Source organism: Pygocentrus nattereri, chromosome 17, assembly GCF_015220715.1.
Source record: "Pygocentrus nattereri isolate fPygNat1 chromosome 17, fPygNat1.pri, whole genome shotgun sequence".
NCBI lineage: Eukaryota > Metazoa > Chordata > Actinopteri > Characiformes > Serrasalmidae > Pygocentrus > Pygocentrus nattereri.
Genome location: NC_051227.1, coordinates 37,909,484 through 37,930,045, shown reverse-complemented (window position 1 = coordinate 37,930,045; position 20,562 = coordinate 37,909,484). Strand labels below are relative to the sequence as shown.

Sequence of the window (20,562 nt, the reverse complement as noted above, 5' to 3'; positions counted from 1 at the left end):
CATAAAAGTAGCAAATGTTAGTTATTCAAATCCCATTTTGGATATTTTAAGCATCAAATTGATCAAAAAACGACTACTTGTTGCACAGATCCTAGGGCTGTATCAAAAACATCTGTACTCGCTGGTGATTGTGGGTGCAATAATTTGTCACCTTGCCACTACACTCTTAAACAGTGTGTGTGTGTGTGTGTGTGTGTGTGTGTGTGTGTGTGTGTGTGTGTAGTGTAGTGTTTTAAATGGCTGTTTAAGTATCTAGTACAGAAAACCGAAGAGATCATGCATTCATTCAGAAGAACAGAGATCTAACAAACATCAACTCTTACCTCATTAATATGTTTGTAGGTTTTGATCAGGTCAATGGAGAGCTTCCTTAAAGGAGCTACAGTTGGGTCACGAAAGCACTGGGGCATGTGCCTCTGTATTTAAAAAGAAAGGGATGAAAGAGAAAACAGAAATGAAGAACATCATTTTTATAAAAGGTCAGTGGGAAAAAATGAAAACTGTTTATGGTTTACAGATGAGCACCCAGTACCTGGTTGGCAGTGAGTGCTTGTGTCTGGTCACTGTATGGCAGTACAGTGACAGACTGGTCTGTACTCTGCTGGTGACAGTCACTGTACTGCTGGTGCGAATGAGGCATCGGAGCAGCCATCTGAAGACCAGCAGCATTGAAAGAAAAAGAGGGTGCAAGCCAGACGGACGAAGGTTTGCATGCTGAGGTCTCTCCCCCTAGGAGAAAGTTAACAGATATTAGTGCTCATCAGAACAATGCAGCACTGTTAAAAATATGAATAAGGGATGATTCCTGTTTTTAACAATAGCAGCACAGTCTTACATAGATTTGTCCATGCTTCTCATTATACAGATATTCAGTGCATAATAATAAACTACTACAATAATTATATTTAACTTAAGCACACTAAATATATTTTTATCAGTATATAGGTGAAGTACAGAGGCATCGATTAAGATCTAGGAGCAGGACAGCAGGACAGGCACATCTCTGTCCAAGAAAAAGGGAGGCTGGAATGTAGTTAGATTCAGCTGAAATAAAACCAGAATAAATAATATTTAGTTATCAGCTCCTTACCAACCTCAATATTATATTCAGTAAGACTACACAGCAGTTTGTAAACGCTGAAGTGGACACATTTTTCACAAATTTGCCCTCTTAAGAGTAAATTCTGATAATTATTAGAAAGCTCGTTTGTCAGCATCCTTCACTACGCAACACAACGCGGTACAGCCACACAGAATCCCACCACTATTTCAGAATCCCAGCAACAGCACCTAATTAGCATAGCCTATCACCAAGAAGATACAGTGTGATTTGGCAAGCCCATCAAGGTTCAAGCCAATCACGGAAGAGTATGCAAATAGCCTACTTTTGTTGCCAGGGCAGAGCTGCTCCCATTTTCCAATAAGAAAACAAGAAATAAACAAGAAATAAAACTGAACTTTGGCACACTTCAAGGCAGCATCCACCACACTGGAGACTGACGGCAGAACAGAAGCTCAACATGCGCTCGTCTTGTAGGAGCAAGAGAATGATTCAGCTGACCTGACTAAGATTGAGGAAAGCATTCATACACACTCTCAGAGGACAGAAATGTGCATGCTTGCTGTATAGTCTAAAAAATATTTAGGGCAGAGAACTAAATCAAAACAGAGAATTTAATAATAATAATAATAATAATAATAATAATGCTGAAGCCCATGTATGATTCTGCAAGTAACCACTCATCTCCTCCTCCTAAAGATTTTAACCACTGTCAAGCCAATTATCAAAACCACAAAGACAACTTATGTTGTTAATTAAGAAACATCTCACTCAAACCAGCTTAAACATAATAAAATAAAGCTCAGATATTCAAACACTTCAATCATCCAACGTTTAGAGGTTATGAGGAGACCAACGAAAGTGATGAAATGATCCAAAAATTCCACACACAATGCTATTAAATATTAAATAATGCCAATAAATGTGACAGGAGAATACTTTGTCTCTCATTGCGGTGATTCCATACGTGTTATTTCATAATTTGGCTTCACCGTTATTCTAAAATATGAAAAATGAAAAATAAATAAATAAATAAATAAACCTTGACTGAATAAAATTACATACAATAATAATAATAATTTTAAAAATGTAACCATTAATGTCTTTAAATAGTTAACAAAATACATTTTTAAAAATCAGTTTATATACTTTCCTGGCTTTAGTTTTTTCCTCCAACTTACATCCTGTAATATCTTAATTCTAAAGCCCTATTCGAGCAGGATTAGTATTACCTTGGGACGTACTGCAATTTGAGTGATTACTGAATAACTGATTTTAATCCGATATGAATCTGCCATATCCACAGTTTTTGCAAGTCTGCTAAGCAGTAATTGTGAAGCGAATTACCTTCTATAATTCGTCAAACTCGGGGCTCCTCAGTAATAGTAGTCCTGCTCAAAATAAACATCTCAATAACATAATTACAGAAACAGAAAACGGACAACGTTGAATTTGGCTTTCTATTCACCAGCTTCTTGTTTGAAATTTCCCATTCAACCTTAAATGGTGCAGGAATCACCTTCAAACATAAAGCTGGCTAATAAGCCATTTTCAGCTTCACAGAAAACAACACCTCAAGACAAGAACACAGAAGCCACAAGTTTTTGGTGATGGCTGAATTACAAGAACGAAAACGCACCTCGTTTTCTGCCTCGTTGAGCAACATTAAGCTGAATAAACCTACTTTACTAGCGAATGCTAGCCTGTTTAACCGCACAACGTGTCGTCATTTAGAAGTGCGGCACTTGTTGCACAATGTTGATGTAAACATTCGGACTTTGATGTTTCAATCTAGGCTATTTGGGGTAATTTGCAGAAATTACAGAGATTCTTTAACCGGTACGCATCGGCCAGTCAAACTACAGTATCGAACCTTCTCTAGTAAAACTAATCCAACTCTAATAGGGCATAACATGTTTAATCATTTATTTATTTCCCATAATTGTTAACATTGATATGATCGGCACAGGTGACATCTGATGCATCTTTGGCTAAAAGTTTCTGCCCTACTATGTTTATGGCTGACATGGATGACTTGCAAGTTTCCCCATTTAACCAATGTGTATTTTCCTCATTGATTCAAAATATTAATGCAGGCAAGCATTGCTGTCCCGAAAGCATCCTAAAGCAGATTTAATAACGTTCTGTGAGCCATTTGCATTAGACAGCATATTAGAACAAACAAACAAAACACACACACACACACACACACACACACACACACACACACACACACACGCAGTGAATAGTAAAAGAGAACAGTGATTCTAGAAAAGTTAACAAAGAATGCTTTCATGTTTCATGTGGAAGCTGCACCTGACTGGTATATCCTAGAAAGCAGAAAAAAAAGAAAACTTGTGCACACAAACATCCCATAAATAAGAAACAGGAATCGAAACTAGCCAAAACATATAAATCATACTATGTTTTTAAGTAGTATTTAAGTTTGATAGCGTACACTGACGTGTAAACTACAGTAAATATGTATGCAATAATGTTTAACTCAGTATGTGACCTTCACCAAGAGCAGTTAGGATGCTGATGTGCTAAAACAGCTGTATGAACATTTAATAAAACATGGGATACCTCAGTCATTTCAGACACAGAGCATGTTTGATCTACAAGTGACTACATAGCAACATTTAATGCAGAAACCTTGTAGCTCGCTTTAAAAGCAGACACTGTTCATCTGAATTCCACTAGTATGATAACGTTGACCCAGCTGTGGGATGTGTGAACATAATGTAGTCTTTTCATTGGTTTATCTATTATTTTACATTTACATTTATGCCATTTTGCTGACGCTCTGATCCAGAGCGACTTACAATTTGATCATTTTACACAGGGAGGCCAAGGTGGTGTTAGGAGTCTTGCCCAAGGACCCTTATTGGTGTAGTGTAGGGTGCTTGCCCTGGTTGGGGACTGAACCCCAGTCTACAGTGTAGAAGGCAAAGGTGTTAACCACTACACTACACCAACCACTAAACCAGAGAGAGCTTCCCTCTGCTGGCTATTCATAACCATCAATCTATTTCTTCTAGTATTTACTAAACCCAAAAGCACAAAACCGGATCTAATCTGTAGTTCCTATTATATTTGACAGTCTCAACAATATTCAGCGTTGTAGTCAATCAACTAACCGAGTTGTTAACACAGTTGTTATTTTTTTAATGCGCTTCATCACTTAGACTGGCGGTTTTGGAAAAGTGAGGAAAAAGGTGGTTTTGCACCATGAACTGTAACTCTCATGCGCCCTGCTAGAAAAGTTTTCCTAAATTTCCTCCGTCCCCACTGTCTTTTCTAAACGTTGACACGTTTTCCCCCTCACCCTAAACGACAGCAAAGCTAATCTAGAACTCTTCGAGTCTTGCAATAAATATATATTACACTATCATTTACAGATTAAAGCAGTTGAATGTTGTAACGTCTGACACATTCTGTGCCCTGCTTTCCCTGAAATACTAGTCAAATTCTGACTGGTAGATGCAAAAAGAAAAGAAAAAAAAAAATCAACACAATATCAGCATTATTTACTGGCCATCTCAACAACTTCAAATACACATATTTCTATTTTTATACAGGCAAATTATTCCATGACACACTGTGGACTGTAAAGCATTCAGCTGAACATCATCAAATCAATTTTTCAAAAGAGAAGCTTCTTCAAAATAACTGCAGAGCACATAAAAGTGTACACGTCTTACTGTACATATTGCACTAGTGTGTAAATAATGACTCTGGGAAGGAGATAGCTATGAATTAAATATAAGCTGTTTCTATCTGTTGTCTTTCAGCAAACACCTAAACTATAATCCTTTATCTCTTCCTGCAATGTTAACCAATCTCTCCAAAACAACCTATACACATCATATATCCACTGGAGTCCATCATTTCTTCAGATGCTCAATTTTTAAATCATAATTAAGCCTAGAGCTGGCCGATATGGCCAAAAATGTTATCAAAATAAACAAAATTCGTTAGATATCGCTACAGAATCTCAATAAATGTCAAATCATTATTTCTTTAAAGTTTGAAGGCTGAGTTTTGCTCCTGAGTGATTAATCGTCGTTTTATACTATACTTTATGGTCAGAACACGACAAACACTCACCAAACAATGGAACATTTGACAAATCTGTCATGGGAGAGTGGGAGAAAGTGCCTGGTGAGCTGTTTTTAATCAGCTGGAATTTCTGTAATAGTCATAATCTTAAAATATATATATATATATATATATATATATATATATATTTTTTTTTTTTTTTTTTTTTCTTTTCACTGTCCATTGATGAGTGCTAGGCCATCCCGTTACACATGCTGAAAAAACGCCCAACAACAGCGCTAAACTGTTTAGTTTTTCAACAATGTCAGCTTAATAGAAACAGCAAAACATTAACTGGCTTGGTAGATCAGTAATGGATCACACCGCCTTACTGCCGTCACTCCTACCGCATCCATGTCGGAGCATATCACGGTATTCAAACAACAGCTAGGAGACGTCTGGCTTTCTCTATTCTATCGTACTAGTTTGAGAGGTGAACAACAATGTATCTGACACCAGACAAACGGAGTCCTCCTTTTAAGCACGTTTAAACTAAATGTGCACTTGTGTCTGAGAAAATGGCGTCTACCCAATACATATTGGCCGTGAGGCATCCGTATTTTTTGTTGTTGTTGTTTTTTTCAGAACACTTGTAATTAGAAGATCTGCTGGTGGGAACCGAGCCTGTAATGGTGTGTGGCACTTCTGGCCTGTTAACTAAGGTATCATAAGCTTAGTTAACATATTACAGCTACAAACAGCACAGAACAAGTTACGTTTTTCCTTTCGGTCACTAACATCAGTCGCTCGACTCTCAGACATGAGTTTTTAACCATTAACACTTGTTTCAGCAGAGAACCAGTTAGTTGGATTCAAACCTGCACTATGCAGTGTGGCACTGTTACAGTCTGTATTCTGCTCACTAAGCTAAATGTTACCATAAAACAGGGTTCATTTCTGTAACTTTAACATCAATTTCTCATCTTTACACTTTCATCTGCGCTTCACTCCGCCACCACCCGCCCCTTTACTCCGCCACGACCCGCCCCTTTACTCGGCCACCACCCGCCCCTTTACTCCGCCACGACCAGCCCCTTTACTCCGCCACGACCCGCCCCTTTACTCCGCCACGACCAGCCCCTTCACTCCGCCACGACCCGCCCCTTCACTCGGACACCACCCGGCCCTTCACTCCGCCACCACCCGGCCCTTCACTCCGCCACCACCCGCCCCTTCACTCGGACACCACCCGGCCCTTCACTCGGACACCACCCGGCCCTTCACTCCGCCACCACCCGGCCCTTCACTCCGCCACCACCCGGCCCTTCACTCCGCCACCACCCGGCCCTTCACTCGGACACCACCCGGCCCTTCACTCGGACACCACCCGGCCCTTCACTCCGCCACCACCCGGCCCTTCACTCCGCCACCACCCGGCCCTTCACTCGGACACCACCCGCCCCTTCACTCGGACACCACCCGCCCCTTCACTCGGACACCACCCGCCCCTTCACTCCGCCACCACCCGGCCCTTCACTCGGACACCACCCGCCCCTTCACTCGGACACCACCCGCCCCTTCACTCGGACACCACCCGCCCCTTCACTCCGCCACCACCCGGCCCTTCACTCGGCCACCACCCACCCCTTTACTCCGCTGTTATCATGCTAGTTAAGCTACTGCTAACCAGCTCCTCTCTCTCCTATTTAGCAGAACAGTTTAACATTCACCAGTTGCTGTCAGAGAGATGTTTTGACATTTTTAAATTAAAAATCCAACACTGCATTCACCTATTTTAATGTTTGTGATTCTAAACTAACCCAGGATGATATGGCATGAAAACTGTAAAAGCCTTGATTTACATTTACAGCATTTAGCAGACGCTCTTATCCAGAGCGACTTACAAGAAGAGCTTTGTCTATCTAGAGAAAGTATCTTTGCTAGTTACCAATAGGTTAGAGAGAAAGACGGTCCTGAGTCCTACAGAGCAGCGTAATACAATACATAAGCGCAGTACAATACATTACCGTCAATATTTAATTCAGTGCTCATTTAAGTGCTGTATAAAGAGCTGAGTCTTCAGTCTGCATTTGAAGACCGCAAGAGACTCTGCTGTACGGACAGCTAGCGGGAGGTCGTTCCACCACCTGGGTGCTAGTCCAGAGAGCAGTCTTGATACTTGTCTCCCACATGGACGGCGGGTCAAGCTGAACTGTACTCGAACCTCGAAGGGCTCGTGGTCCAGTTCGCGATTTCACCATTGCCATCATGCAGGTAGGGGCTGGTCTGTTTTTGGCTTTGTAGGCCAGCATTAGGGTTTTAAATCTGACGTAGCTACAAGAAGCCTTCATGTTTATGGCACTTACTGAGTTTTATGTAGTTTTACATACTGAAGCTATAATGTGACAAGGCTACTCTGCCCAACCCTACCTCACATTATGGCAACTCCCCTACAAAATAAGAAGAATCACTGCAGCTAACCTGGACGCAGTGTCGTCCTAATAATTTCACATCATCCAGGGAAAAAAATCCAAACCAAAACCCACTACAATGAATAAAATCACACTATTAGTTAAAAAAACCCTTTGAGATTTCCAAAAGGGACAATGAGTTCATGGGTTACAAATTGGAGCTATAATGGTATTTTAGAATATTGTCTATTTGAACCCAACATCTGCGGTACTTTACCTTCATAAAATAATGAAATCTAATTACTTCAGTGCATACTCTACCCGACAAGTCTACCTAGCTCACAGTTTATTTAAGACGCAAACTGTGTTTTGAACAGTTTCCTCCAAAAATCTTGTGAACATGAATTCAAAATTATTATATATTTGCTTGATTCCACTTCACTTGGGACTAAAAGATGAGGTGTGGGCCCATATCGAGTAAATCCCACCAGGACATCTTGCGACGCTGGACTTCTTTTCAGTGTTGCGTGTGGGAGCAGGTGGGGAAACTAGCTCACTGTAGGCAAAAACAGGACGAAACACTCATAAATAGAGTAGTAAGATCACTAAATCACATATAAAAACTACAACTACGTAAAATAACAACCGTGAAACAGTTCGAATGATCGATGCCATTCTAAACAGCTGCGAAGCATCAGATCATGTGCTCAGTGCGCAAATTCTTGCAGCTTACAGAGATGACGGAGCCTTCAGTCTGACAGCCACAGCTGCCAAGCCCAGCAAAATACAGAAAATAACATTTCTGTGGCTTAATTCCTGGACTGGAAGCGCACAGTGCTTATATAAATCATGACAAACGTTTTTAACAATACTGTTCAAATTCCTGCCACTGACCTGCATTTCTATTTTACTATAAATACATTCACATTAAAGTTATCAATAATCTTAAAGTTATCAATAAAGTTATCAGTAATTTTAAAGTTATCATTTGCATGCATAAGTTAGTAAATTCTACCTTAACTTTTGCAAGTCATGTTGGTACAACACTGGCTAACAAGTGCCAATCCATTCTTCATTTGAGGGTCCATCCTGTGTGGACAGCCTGTGAACGGTTTCTCTCTTTTAACCGTGTCATATGCTGTCATGATTAACTTGTTCGACTTGGAATCTGCTTCACTGTATGTCAGACGCACATGACCAGTGGTCCAGACCTGCTAGCAGCTTTCTTCCCGCTATACACAAACAATGCGAGAGTGTCATGACACTATAGTGGCTTGTAGTTCCGACCAAAAAAAAAGCTTAGGATACTCCCAAAAACTTCACAGAAGTACAGAGGAGACAAAACTGACCCAAGAAAAGTTTCCATGAGGGAATGAAGCTGCGGCCTACCTTCGCTTTGTATTCACGCTTTGCCGTCATTCTCCTGCGCACTCAGCTCTGATGTCATTCGTCAGCAAATAATACAGTTGCTTTGTTCTGCGTGAATGAATAAGATCATTTTTGCATGGTGAGGGTTTTAATATTTAAGTGTACCAAGTTGAGTTTGGCTTCAGTTACGCCGTTACAATGACAGTTCGCCTTGACCGCACTAAGTGGGCAGGGGCAGGCCTAAATGTTTCTGTTGAGGGCGGGAGCAGGACGGGAAAAAAAACCCCAAAACAAAACAAAAACAGTTCCCTGCAGTTCCTCGTTCAAACGCCAGACGGAAAAACAGACCTTTTCATTTTAACTACGGGACTAACGGTCTATTCAGCTGGAGTCTGATTTTTATGGCCAAATAAATAAATAACTAAATAAATAAAACAAACAAACGCACGTCAAGATTTGAAAATGAACACATTAATACAGTGTTCAACACAGCTTTTAATGAGAGGAGCAAGAAGCGGAAGCAGAGCCTCAAATTTCCAACCCTGACCCATGGAAATACCTGCAGAGCTAGCTCTTGTAAGAGGTAGTGGGACTGCCTGCGTTGTCTTTTTGTGTAGAATGGGATGCACCCAGATTAGCTGCGGTTTCAATCTTTGACACCAGGGTTTGGCATTTAGGGTGAAATCATTGAGGCCTAGGCTAAAATCCAAACGTAACAAGCACCACATCCATCCATTCCTCCATCCATCCATTTTCTAAGCCGCTTCTCCGTCAGGGTCGCGGGGGGTGCTGGAGCCTATCCCAGCAGTCTTCGGGCGGAAGGCAGGATACACCCTGGACAGGTCGCCAGTCCATCGCAGGGCAGACAGACAGACACAGACAGTCACTCACACCCAGGGGCAATTTAGCATGTCCAATTGGCCTGACTGCATGTCTTTGGACTGTGGGAGGAAACCGGAGAACCCGGAGGAAACCCACGCAGACACAGGGAGAACATGCAAACTCCACACAGAGGACCGTGGCCGCCCGGCCGGGGAATCGAACCCAGGCCCTCTTAGCTGTGAGGCGACAGCGCTACCCACCACGCCACCGTGCCACCCACAAGCACGATTTTCTTCGTTCTTTAGCTTGATTATTTTATTGCAAAGACTCACAGTAAGGCAAGCTGAAGCTCCAAAGCATATGGCATTTATTTATGGTTCCATGCACACAAGATTAATGTAAAGTACAGAAGAAGTGCTGTACGGTAACTTTCCTCTCACTCTCTTTCATAAACAGAAGAAAACAGGAAAGCATCGATACGGATGCAGTCCGATAACGTGCTTATTTACTCACTCAACCTCACAAAAGTTCACTGACACCAACATTCTGATAACAGCTGTGACGTAAGCCAACGAACAAAAGCAACGAAGGAGGCTCTGCGCGAACAGAGAATGTTACTGCTACCGGTCAGTCAGACACAAAGCCATCGGTCACTTTAACTGTTCCGCCTTGGAAGATTCCCACCAAAGAGGCACCGTGTGGATTTTGGCTTAAACACACAATCCCAACCGCTTCCCCAATACAGGTGGAGACATGTAGGCCTGCTAAAACATTTTAGTTTTGTTTTTTAATCAAAGTCAGTTTATGTCAACTTTACTCTGGTTGACTGAATAGAATTGTGAGGCATAAACGTTATTATGGCAGTTTGCTGTAAAACAGGCTGCAAAGACACCACATTGACCTACCATGAACACCACTGCCTGGTTTAGCTGCAGTGCTGCTCGGCTTCTCTGCGTTTCTGTTCGATACCTGGTGCGCAGCATGTTATTTTAAATCAAACGGCTTTATATGTGACTTTGGAGGACCTTCAACTACAGCTCAACAAGCCAAAAAAACTCTGAGAAGACATAAAACTACGCAGGTTTCTACAAGGCTGAAGTTAATTTCTTACCTGAAAGTTGTACAGGCACCTAAATGTAACTGCTGCACCATTTAAGGTGGAACAGGTAATTACAAAAGAAGCCAACTGCAGCTTTGTTAAATTTCTCCAGTCATTTGTCTCATATACTCACACTTCTGACTGTCAGACACCGCTGGAATGCGTAATTACAGACATTCCAGCCATCAGGACCAGCTGGTCCACGGGTTGTTTCACACACTTCCATGGCCTTGTCTGTTAGGCAGCTTCTCAGGCAGTACAAGAGGAAGCATGGTGGTCGCCATGTGCATGTTAGGCTAGTGGTTTCGCCAAAACACCGGTCAGTCCTGCAGGTCCACTGTCTCAAAACCAAAGCACACTACTAAACTGTAGTACAGAAGCGCATTTCCCATCTAATCTTTAAAGGGAAACAAAAAGCACATTTCCTTGAGGAACTTTTGAATGGATCTAAGGGAATATTTGATAGACCATTCAAACATCAAATTATTCAGCCCTGACTTTAAATTTATGGTTATGCAGTTGAGGATTTTCGTCCTCAGCCAGTTCAGGATTATTATTATTATTATTATTATTATTATTGAGTTTATTTATTTATTACTGTAATAATTCTGTGCAGTAAAACAATTTTTTTAACCTCTGAAATTTACATCCAGTCAAATCAGCAATTCTTAACTAAACTTGGCAGCTAGGCAGGATGTGTGGCCGATTTTCTCATCATGTCCTGTAAATACAGTAGCCGGTGGCACATATCATTGAAAAAAATCTGCATGTTTGTATTCGCGCATAATTAATAACCTCACACAGGTGCAAAGCATTTTGCTCACGGGAGAACTCTGAACATGAAATATTCACAGGGGAACACCACAGGGGAAACATCAATCATATCAAATATTGATTAATATTAATTTAAAAATAAATATAAATCTGGGCCGCACAGTGGCACAGTGGGTAGCGCTGTCGCCTCACAGCAAGGGGGGTCTGGGTTTGATTCCCCGGCCGGGCGACCGGGGTCCTCTCTGGGTTGAGTTTGCATGTTCTCCCCGTGTCTGCGTGAGTTTCCTCCCACAGTCCAAAGACATGCAGTTAGGCCAACTGGACATGCTATATTGCCCCTAGGTGTGAGTGTGTGTGTGTGTGTGTGTGTGTGATTGTGTGTGTCTGTCTGTCTTTCTGCCCTGTGATGGACTGGCGACCTGTCCAGGGTGTATCCTGCCTTCCGCCCAATGACCGCTGGGATAGGCTCCAGCACCCCCCATGACCCTGAGGGAGAAGCGGCTTAGAAAATGTGCGTGTAAATATAAATCTTTTGTTTTTTTTTCCCCTTCCAGTCCCAAAAAATTGCACTCACCCTTGAGAGATGTGGCAAGTTCCAAAAACAGAACTTAAATTCTCAAAACGCTTCTTCAGTACAGAAATATGCTGTGTTTACCTCCCTCTAGTGACATATGGAAGAACTTTAAGCCCTCTCCTTTCTTTACTGTAGGCCAACAGGGGTACAGTAAAGAAACAAACAGGTAAGTGTGTTTGTTTTTTTTTAATACACTTTGTTTCTTGTACCATTATGAATGTTACAGGTTTTTACTTTGCTTTTAACGAACATATTCACACTGTCATCCACTCAACAACAAATCATTTGTGAGGATAACCGTGGGAGTCATCAGTGGGTGTAAAGTAAAAATCTGTCAAGTCTCTGGATAAGCTGGAAATTAATGCTTGAGTGAAAGCTTAAAAAAATTCAGGACCATTTTGTTTAACAGGCAGTATTCAACCCAGGCAGGTTTCCATACAGATCCCAACTTATTTTGGTTTGGTTTTGATTAGCATTATTATTAATTAGGCTTTCCATGCCTTATAACAAATTACGCTCACTTACGCAAGCCTTCACAACATGCGTTGCTCAAAATAAACAAATAAATAAATAAATAAATAAATAAATAATGTTTGTCAAAGGCTAAAAAACGGGGAAGTGGGAAGACGGCAATCTACTTTTTAGGTGCTATCAATTCATTTGACTTTTCAAAGAGACAACAGTTCCTTTGAACTGTTTTCTGAATCATGTATAAAAACGATTCCAAAAAAGTGGATAAGATGCAAATAAAAACAGAAAGCAGTGATTTGTAAACTGTCTTTTTTAGGAATTTATTTGAAAACAGCACAAAGAAGAGATCTGACATTTTACCGCATCGGCTTTATTGATTTTTGCAAAAGTTTTCTAATTCCAGATTTGATGGTGGCCACACATTCCAAAAACGAGCTGCCACTCTGTGAACTCTGAGTGAATAGTACAACAGTTTAAGAACAACATTTCTCAAAACACAACAACTGCAAGGAATTTAGGAATTTTCACCCTCTACCACCCATAACATTATGATTGTGTGCAAAGGGCAAGGTCAAAAACCAACACCGAAAACCTGTGATCTCTCAGACAGCCCTGCACTGAAAACGTCATCACAGACATGCTTCTGCGATGAATCTAACTGTATGGGCTCAGGAATAGTTCGGAAAACCCTTGTCTGTAAACACAGATTGTCACTGCAGCTACATAAGCAAACAAAGACCATCAGGTACACCTTTCAACCTGTTTTTGGAAATAACGGACGCTGCGTTCTCCAAGCTGTAGAGGAAAAGGAACAATCTGACTGTTACCAACGCAAAGGTTAAAAGACAGCATCTGTCATGGTACGGAGGAGAGTTATTGCCAATGGCATGGGTAACTTGCACATCTGGGAAGGCAGCATTAATGCTGAAGTGTACATATGCTTTTTGGAGCAATGCTGCCGTCTAGATGACGTCTTTTTCCATGGACTTTCGTGCTTGTCCCAGCAAGACAATGCCAAGATCCATTCTGCATGTGTTGCAAAAACATGGCTTCATAGTAAGACAGAGCAGGTGCCAGACTGGCCTGGCACATTATGAAGTGCGATATATGACAACGTAGCCCCGTTCTGTTGAGCAGCTGGGTTATATTAAGAAAGAATGGCATATAAATTACATTTTCACTACCCACAATAACTGGTGCCTAATATAGTGCTGAAACGCCACTATAATAATGTAAAAATTACAGTACAGTGATAAATTTCATTCAAAAACTGAAACCTCAAACAGTAAAAAGAAAAATTAAAGCCACAGAAACCAAATCAAAACGTCATTGTTTTCTCTGCCACTGTATGTGTTTCTTTTAACACATGCGTCCTCTCGGTAATTAGTGGGAACTGGACTAGATCACGGGCAGGTGGACTGCTGCAACACTTCAACTCCGGGTTGTGTTCACATTTAACTTGTTACTGTTTAATTGCTGCTAAATTTTCCTGTAAAACTGCACTTTTAAAAGGGGCAACAGGTTGGTTTAAATCACCTGGCCAGTTAGATAAAGCGATGCTTCAGTATGACTCTCCTGACTCCTTACTTCAAAAGGCGTGAAAAGTTGGAAAATCTTCCTCATAACTACAAACAAAACACAAATAAGCTAGCCAGCTATACCACCTCAAACACTCGATTCAAAGCCAGAATAGACTAAGAAGATAAATACTTTATCGTGGGCCATTTCATCACGAAACTCGGTGGAGTCGCGGCTCGGGTCCACGCTCGGCTTCATTTCCAAACTGGCCAATGTTCACAGCAAAACAAAGGAACAGGGGCACTCGCTGCCTCGTTAGAAATTAACCGCAAAACCCACTGGACACTGAAAACGCACCCGCAGTCCAGCTCTTCAACACGAAGGCATACAACACACTTCACATGTTCGCGCTGGTTAGTGTTGTAGTTGGCATTTTCATCTCTCAGTGGCAAGTTCAAGCTCCATTTGCTTGGGATGTCATCACAACGCCGGCACCTCTGTAAAGAGGTATAATTATTTCAATATTTCGGCTGAAACATTCCATATACATACAAGAGGCCCTTGGCCCTAGATAACTTAGGGTTCACAGTAAAGTTCAACAATACTGTAAATTTAGTCCAACAATTTTTATCTGCAGAATTATCACAATAAACAATATTACCAAGACCGAAATTCAGTGACAAAGTACTGCCCATTTTGTCAGCTCCACCTACCATATAGGTGCAATTTGCGGTTCCACAATTACAGATGGTAGACCGTCTGCGTCTCTGCATACTTTCGAGACGGTAGACCGTCTGCGTCTCTGCATACTTTCGAAACGGTAGACCGTCTGCGTCTCTGCATACTTTCGAGACGGTAGACCGTCTGCTTCTCTGCATACTTTCGAGACGGTAGACCGTCTGCGTCTCTGCATACTTTCGAGACGGTAGACCGTCTGCTTCTCTGCATACTTTCGAGACGGTAGACCGTCTGCTTCTCTGCATACTTTCGAGACGGTAGACCGTCTGCTTCTCTGCATACTTTCGAGACGGTAGACCGTCTGCGTCTCTACATACTTTCGAGACGGTAGACCGTCTGTTTCTCTGCATACTTTCGAGACGGTAGACCGTCTGTTTCTCTGCATACTTTCGAGACGGTAGACCGTCTGCTTCTCTGCATACTTTCGAGACGCTAGACCGTCTGCTTCTCTGCATACTTTCGAGACGGTAGACCGTCTGCTTCTCTGCATACTTTCGAGACGGTAGACCGTCTGCGTCTCTGCATACTTTCGAGACGGTAGACCGTCTGCGTCTCTGCATACTTTCGAGACGGTAGACCGTCTGCGTCTCTGCATACTTTCGAGACGGTAGACCATCTGTTTCTCTGCATACTTTCGAGACGGTAGACCGTCTGCGTCTCTGCATACTTTCGAGACGGTAGACCGTCTGTTTCTCTGCATACTTTCGAGACGGTAGACCGTCTGTTTCTCTGCATACTTTCGAGACGGTAGACCGTCTGTTTCTCTGCATACTTTCACCCTGTTCAAAAACAGACCAATTGTACAACTACAAAGTTTACTTAGATTAAGTGGAGATGATCAAAATTTCAATGAGTGTAGACACAAGTTAAATGTAGCCAATAATCACTTAGTCTTTTATAATTTATTTACAGATTTATTTCCAAGTTAGTAATAGATGTTTACACTCATCTCTGAGCTACTGTTGCACATTCTTCAGAGTTTTACTATCAGTAAAATGTAGTAAGTGTAATAATAGATATTGCTATTTACAAAGTTGCTTTGCTGAGCAATTGTGAGAATTGTGGTTTCAATTTTAGGGAAAAAAAAAAAAAGATGTGATTTAATCAAGAATCGTGCAGCCCTGATACTGACACTGACACTGTTTTCACTAAATAGTGGTGAAGTTAAGATCATACAACCGTAAAACGCCTAAAATGGTAAGATCTGCTTTATTTGGTCAGTACATTGTGGGTCACTCATGCAAATTCAAGGACAAAAGCATGACGTAACAATGTAATAATGTAATAATATAAGAAGCAATAATCAAAATATTCCCCATCAACTTGCAATCGCCTATCACAACAATACATATGGCTCAGCCACGACTTACCCTGGCTGGCCAAATTCTTGCTCCACTTGTTTCAACGCAAAAGCAAGTTAGGATTTTATAAATCACAGAAACTATGAGAAGACAAACACTTTAATTTTATATATTACATATTACAAGGTCTACTGGGTATTTATTCAGATTGTCATTGACTTACTATCAATAATTTTTTTTTTTATCTTACTGTCCAAATACTTAGTTGTTACTATTTTATAGGTGCATTTAATTTCATACTGGCCGTACACTGAATGTCTTAAAATCCTAACGTATTTCTGAAATGGAGATTTGGTCTTTTACAGAATTTCTTGTATGCGTGTTGTGAGGACTTGTGAGATGTGTGCACATAACTATTTTAGCTCCAAACAAAAACAAGCTCTCCCATTGGTTGTTGCCTAGCCACGTTTACATGCAGCCTGATAATCCGTTAATAATCCGACTAATAGCTCAATCGGAATAGAATATGTTCATGTAAACACCTCAGTCGGAATAGACTAATCCGATTGAGGCCAATTGGAATTTCTATCCGATTGAACGAGGGGGGGGTAAAACTCTGAATAATCTGTTAAATATTAGAATAATAGCCGTGTAAACGCCTGAATCCGATTACACTCCAATCGGAAGGTGTAAGGACGTTCTGCGCATGCGCGGCGCGTCACAGCGAAAGGTTTATAACGGGTCTGCGGAGGAGACGAGGTTTATACTCTGAGCTTTAAAAGACGGCGGCGGGACGGACGTCCAGCTTATGTGTCTCAGAGCAGGACGTCTTCCTTTATAAGTGCATGTGAAGGACGTTTTTCTGAGCCTGACGTCAGTTTAAAGCCATTAAAAACACAAGCGCGCCAACTGGACACTCATCTCACGCGGACTGGACCTCACGTGATGTTCGCTGTCATGGTAACGTTCACTCTCAGCGCTGCTCCACGCATGCGCGTCATTCTGCATCGGATTACTTGTAGTCGGCATGTAAACGAAGATTTTCATCAGAGAAAACAGTCTGAGTCTGTAATCCGATTGTTTTCAATCGGATTGGCAAAAATCTTTGCATGTAAACACAGCCAGTGTCTCGCTGTACAGGACTCGAAGATTCTGTTTTATAAAAATCCAACACGTGTGAAGAAATCTGAAGGCCCCCGATCACTGTGGAGCCCAACGGCTAAAGTTGAACTTGTTTCTCCTGTCGCGCTAAGAGACGCTCACTTCCGATCAAGCTTCCGACCTGGAAAATTGCTTAAATTGAGAAATTCTGCCAGTAGGGAAAATTCAGGGTTAAAATTGTGCCAAAATTCGGTGTAGTACAGGCCCGTTTAAAGTAATGCCACCAGCCCTTTAGAGCCCTATTCTGTGATCTAATACTGAACTACATCTTCCTTGCTGTAAAAATGATGGCAAGGGGAGCATTAAACACAAAATGTCAAGCACTGTGGAGGCAGGAATTCTATGAACAGACCAGGCTCAGCTCTGATCCTGGTCGTCAAATTTCCAAACTACTACACCTGCCATGATAATCAGACCTCGATCAACTCAATCAGCCATCACAGAACAAGGGTGAGGCACTCAACTCCATACCTGTGACAAAGTTCTGATCTGGGTCACTGGAATCAAAGATGAAACAAACAAATAGCACCACCAAGCAACCGGCATTTGTGCTCCCATCACACCTGACACGGGTACCGAGTGTTCTTCATTACTTGGACCAGGTGTCTTGAGAGCCGGATAAGAGCAAAAATGCAGACCATCTGAGGGTCTCCAAGGCCTAGATTAGTAAAACACAGCCTCATAACACTCAGACCTAATGTTTTCATGTCCTGGAAGACCTCTAATTTCTGTTACAGTTAAACCAGCTTTGGGCTACAGAGCTACAGACATTTCTTCCCATTTTCTCTCATGATCATACACAAGCATTTCAACTGTCTGAGCCCTTGGTGATGGTTTTACTGGCTAAATAAAACACAGGCTGGCTTTACAACAGAAGAGATTTCATATTCCTAATAACCGGATTAACACGTTCTGACAACAGGAGCGATGGCAGACACAGGGCATTGAATTATAAGCTGCACTTATATTTTATTGTACTGCACTGTGTATTGTAGTGTACTGCATTGCACTGAATGGCACAGAGTTCTGTGTTCAACTCTGTTTCTCTCTGTATCTACAGTGACTTTTGTTTCTAGCAGTATCTGAGCTCAGGACTGGCTTTTCTCTAACCTGGTGGTAACTAGCAAAGACAATTTCTCTAGATAGACAAAGCACTTCTTGTAAATCGCTCTGGATAAGAGCGTCTGCTAAATGCTGTAAAAGTCAATGTAAATGTAAGGGCTATAAAAGCGTAGGCTACATCCTAACAACAAGCCAACTAAGCTGGAGGCTGTGTGGTTGATCAAAATGCATCTCACCTTAAGCGGCATGTGTCCTTCATTATGATACAAACACTTGGCATTTACTCTAATAACATGATGGAAGACAGGATGATCGGACAACGCTGATGTCAAAACCGGTCAAAATAATGACTTGGCAGCTGACATGTACCAGCGGCTACGCGAACGCACAACAAAACTCTGGTCCACCCAAACTGATCACTCCCTTCGACCAGCAAAGCTAACTTTTCCATCGACGCACAAGGTCTGACGGTTATGCCACTCAGTCTGATGTGACGGTACGTCGTGGCCAACCATGTCAGTCTGACCCAGCAGCGAACCAAGCTAGCTAACCTGGCTAAACGCAGCTCCTGTCTGCGAGTTATCTAGTTAGTTAACTAGTTCTCTACACGGGTCAGGCAGCTCGACAACCGCCACTAATTTTACATGGCAGCAAGGTTGTTCTGCAGGCGTATAACCAAACGACAACCTACGCGATATTCAGCTGGCCTTAGATTCAGCAGCGCAAGCGCTAACCCCAGTCTGCAGGCCACAGACGTCGGCTGGATCAAGCCAGCTTAGCAACAAGCTAACGTAACCGAGCTGAAGCGGCTAGGTTAGCAGACCGACTAACGACGGGCTCCTTGGGTCCAACCCAAGCCAGGCCAGCACTGCTCGAGATCACGTTACGTCTTAAGCCATTTGACAGCAGCATTAAACGCACAGCACTTACCTTTGATGGTGTGATCTTCATTTAAAGTCTCAGAGCCAGTGAGGTGAAGCCCCTTGTCCAGCTTCTGCACGGTTAGCCGCGATGACCGAGATGCCCAAAATTTCCAGTCCAGGCGGAGCTACGTTAGCTAGCTTGGCCAATCTAGCTCAGCTGGCTATCCGGCTAAACGTTTCTTATCGCAGCCAACGGGCATCAAAATGGCAGCCCAGCCTGATTTTCCGAGCCTCGGTCGTCCTCTGTGAAGCAGCCATGGCCGGTCAGGCGTCCAACTTTCGGATTAACGGCGCTGGCGGACGTTAGCCAGCCAGCTAAGCTAAGCTAAACTAAGCTAAGCTAGGTGACTCTAACGAATGTGGCTAAGCCGCTAGCTCGGTTACCGCGGAGCGCGCTCTCGCTCCCGCTGGCTCGGGACCGAGCGCGGATTATAACGCCACTCAGCTGACACGGCGCACGGGCAAGGGCGAAACGAATCCGCCGCTTTTCCACAAGATTTTAATGTTAGTTTTCACAAAATGGCGCGCGTTCGTTCCAGACCTGCGCAGGCGGCGGAGCGGCCCGGCGGAGCGGAGCGGAGCGGAGACGAGACACACACGGAGGAGAAGAGCAGCGTTAGCTCGCTCGCTCGCTCGGAGGGCTCGGTACCGCCTAACCCGCTCCTCTCACCCTCCGAACCCCCGGTCCCTGGTCTTCTCAGTCGGACACGGCCGGAGAACCTCTCCCCGCGAAGCTGTCACTCGTGAGAACATATGACCGCGTTATTCCGGCGGGAAGCAAAAACATTTGAAAAGGTGGGAAAAAAAAGCCACCGACAAAATGGCGACAGCCTGTGCTGTTACTATGGAAACTGTCAATCAAACGGCAACTTACCCGGATGTAGCAATGACGATTGAACACAGCGGTAATGCTCGCGACCGCGGTCGGTCCGCGAGGATCAGCGGGGCTCCTCAGAACAGGGAGTCCTTTAGTAAGTTAAAGCAGCGGTTTACTGGAAAACGGACAGATTCCCTTTCACCGCAGACGCGTTTGGTGCGTCGAGCTGTGGCAGAGGCTTCTCGAAAGGTGATGGTGGCCTCGCACCTCCAGTGACACCAAACATGTCTTGGCTAGGTTCCGTGAAAACTGTGCATCTGATTTTTCAGTGAAATATTTCTCTGACGTTGTCCAGTGGAAATGTGTTTTGCCTCTTCTACTGGACAGACTTTATTGTTCAGGTTATCTGCCCGAAATAAACG

General features: G+C 42.7%; 2 protein-coding genes across 2 annotated transcripts in view; one reads left to right on the top strand and one right to left on the bottom strand.

Moving 5' to 3' along the window:
- Window positions 1-20,562, bottom strand: part of dyrk1ab (dual-specificity tyrosine-(Y)-phosphorylation regulated kinase 1A, b) — a 31,383-nt gene extending 10,821 nt beyond the window's left edge. The window contains exons 1-3 of the mRNA XM_017711037.2: window positions 19,331-20,562; window positions 533-729; window positions 324-416 (exon numbers count right to left, since the gene is read on the bottom strand). Of these exons, the coding sequence (XP_017566526.1) occupies window positions 324-416; window positions 533-652 (213 nt within the window). The 5' untranslated portion in view covers window positions 653-729; window positions 19,331-20,562. The remainder of the gene's footprint in view (window positions 1-323; window positions 417-532; window positions 730-19,330) is intronic.
- LOC119265758 (mucin-1-like) lies at window positions 5,475-6,776 on the top strand. Its single transcript, XM_037546497.1, has 2 exons — window positions 5,475-5,533; window positions 6,050-6,776. Exons 1-2 carry the CDS (start codon window positions 5,475-5,477, stop codon window positions 6,774-6,776), a joined length of 786 nt encoding a protein of 261 aa, XP_037402394.1.

Excerpts from the sequence above, each read along its gene's own strand:
- LOC119265758 (XM_037546497.1), top strand. The coding sequence starts at position 5,475 with ATGGATCACACCGCCTTACTGCCGTCACTCCTACCGCATCCATGTCGG. Across the intron at positions 5,534-6,049 it reads CCATGTCGGAGCATATCACG|GGTTCATTTCTGTAACTTTA; the intron begins GTATTCAAACAA and ends ACCATAAAACAG.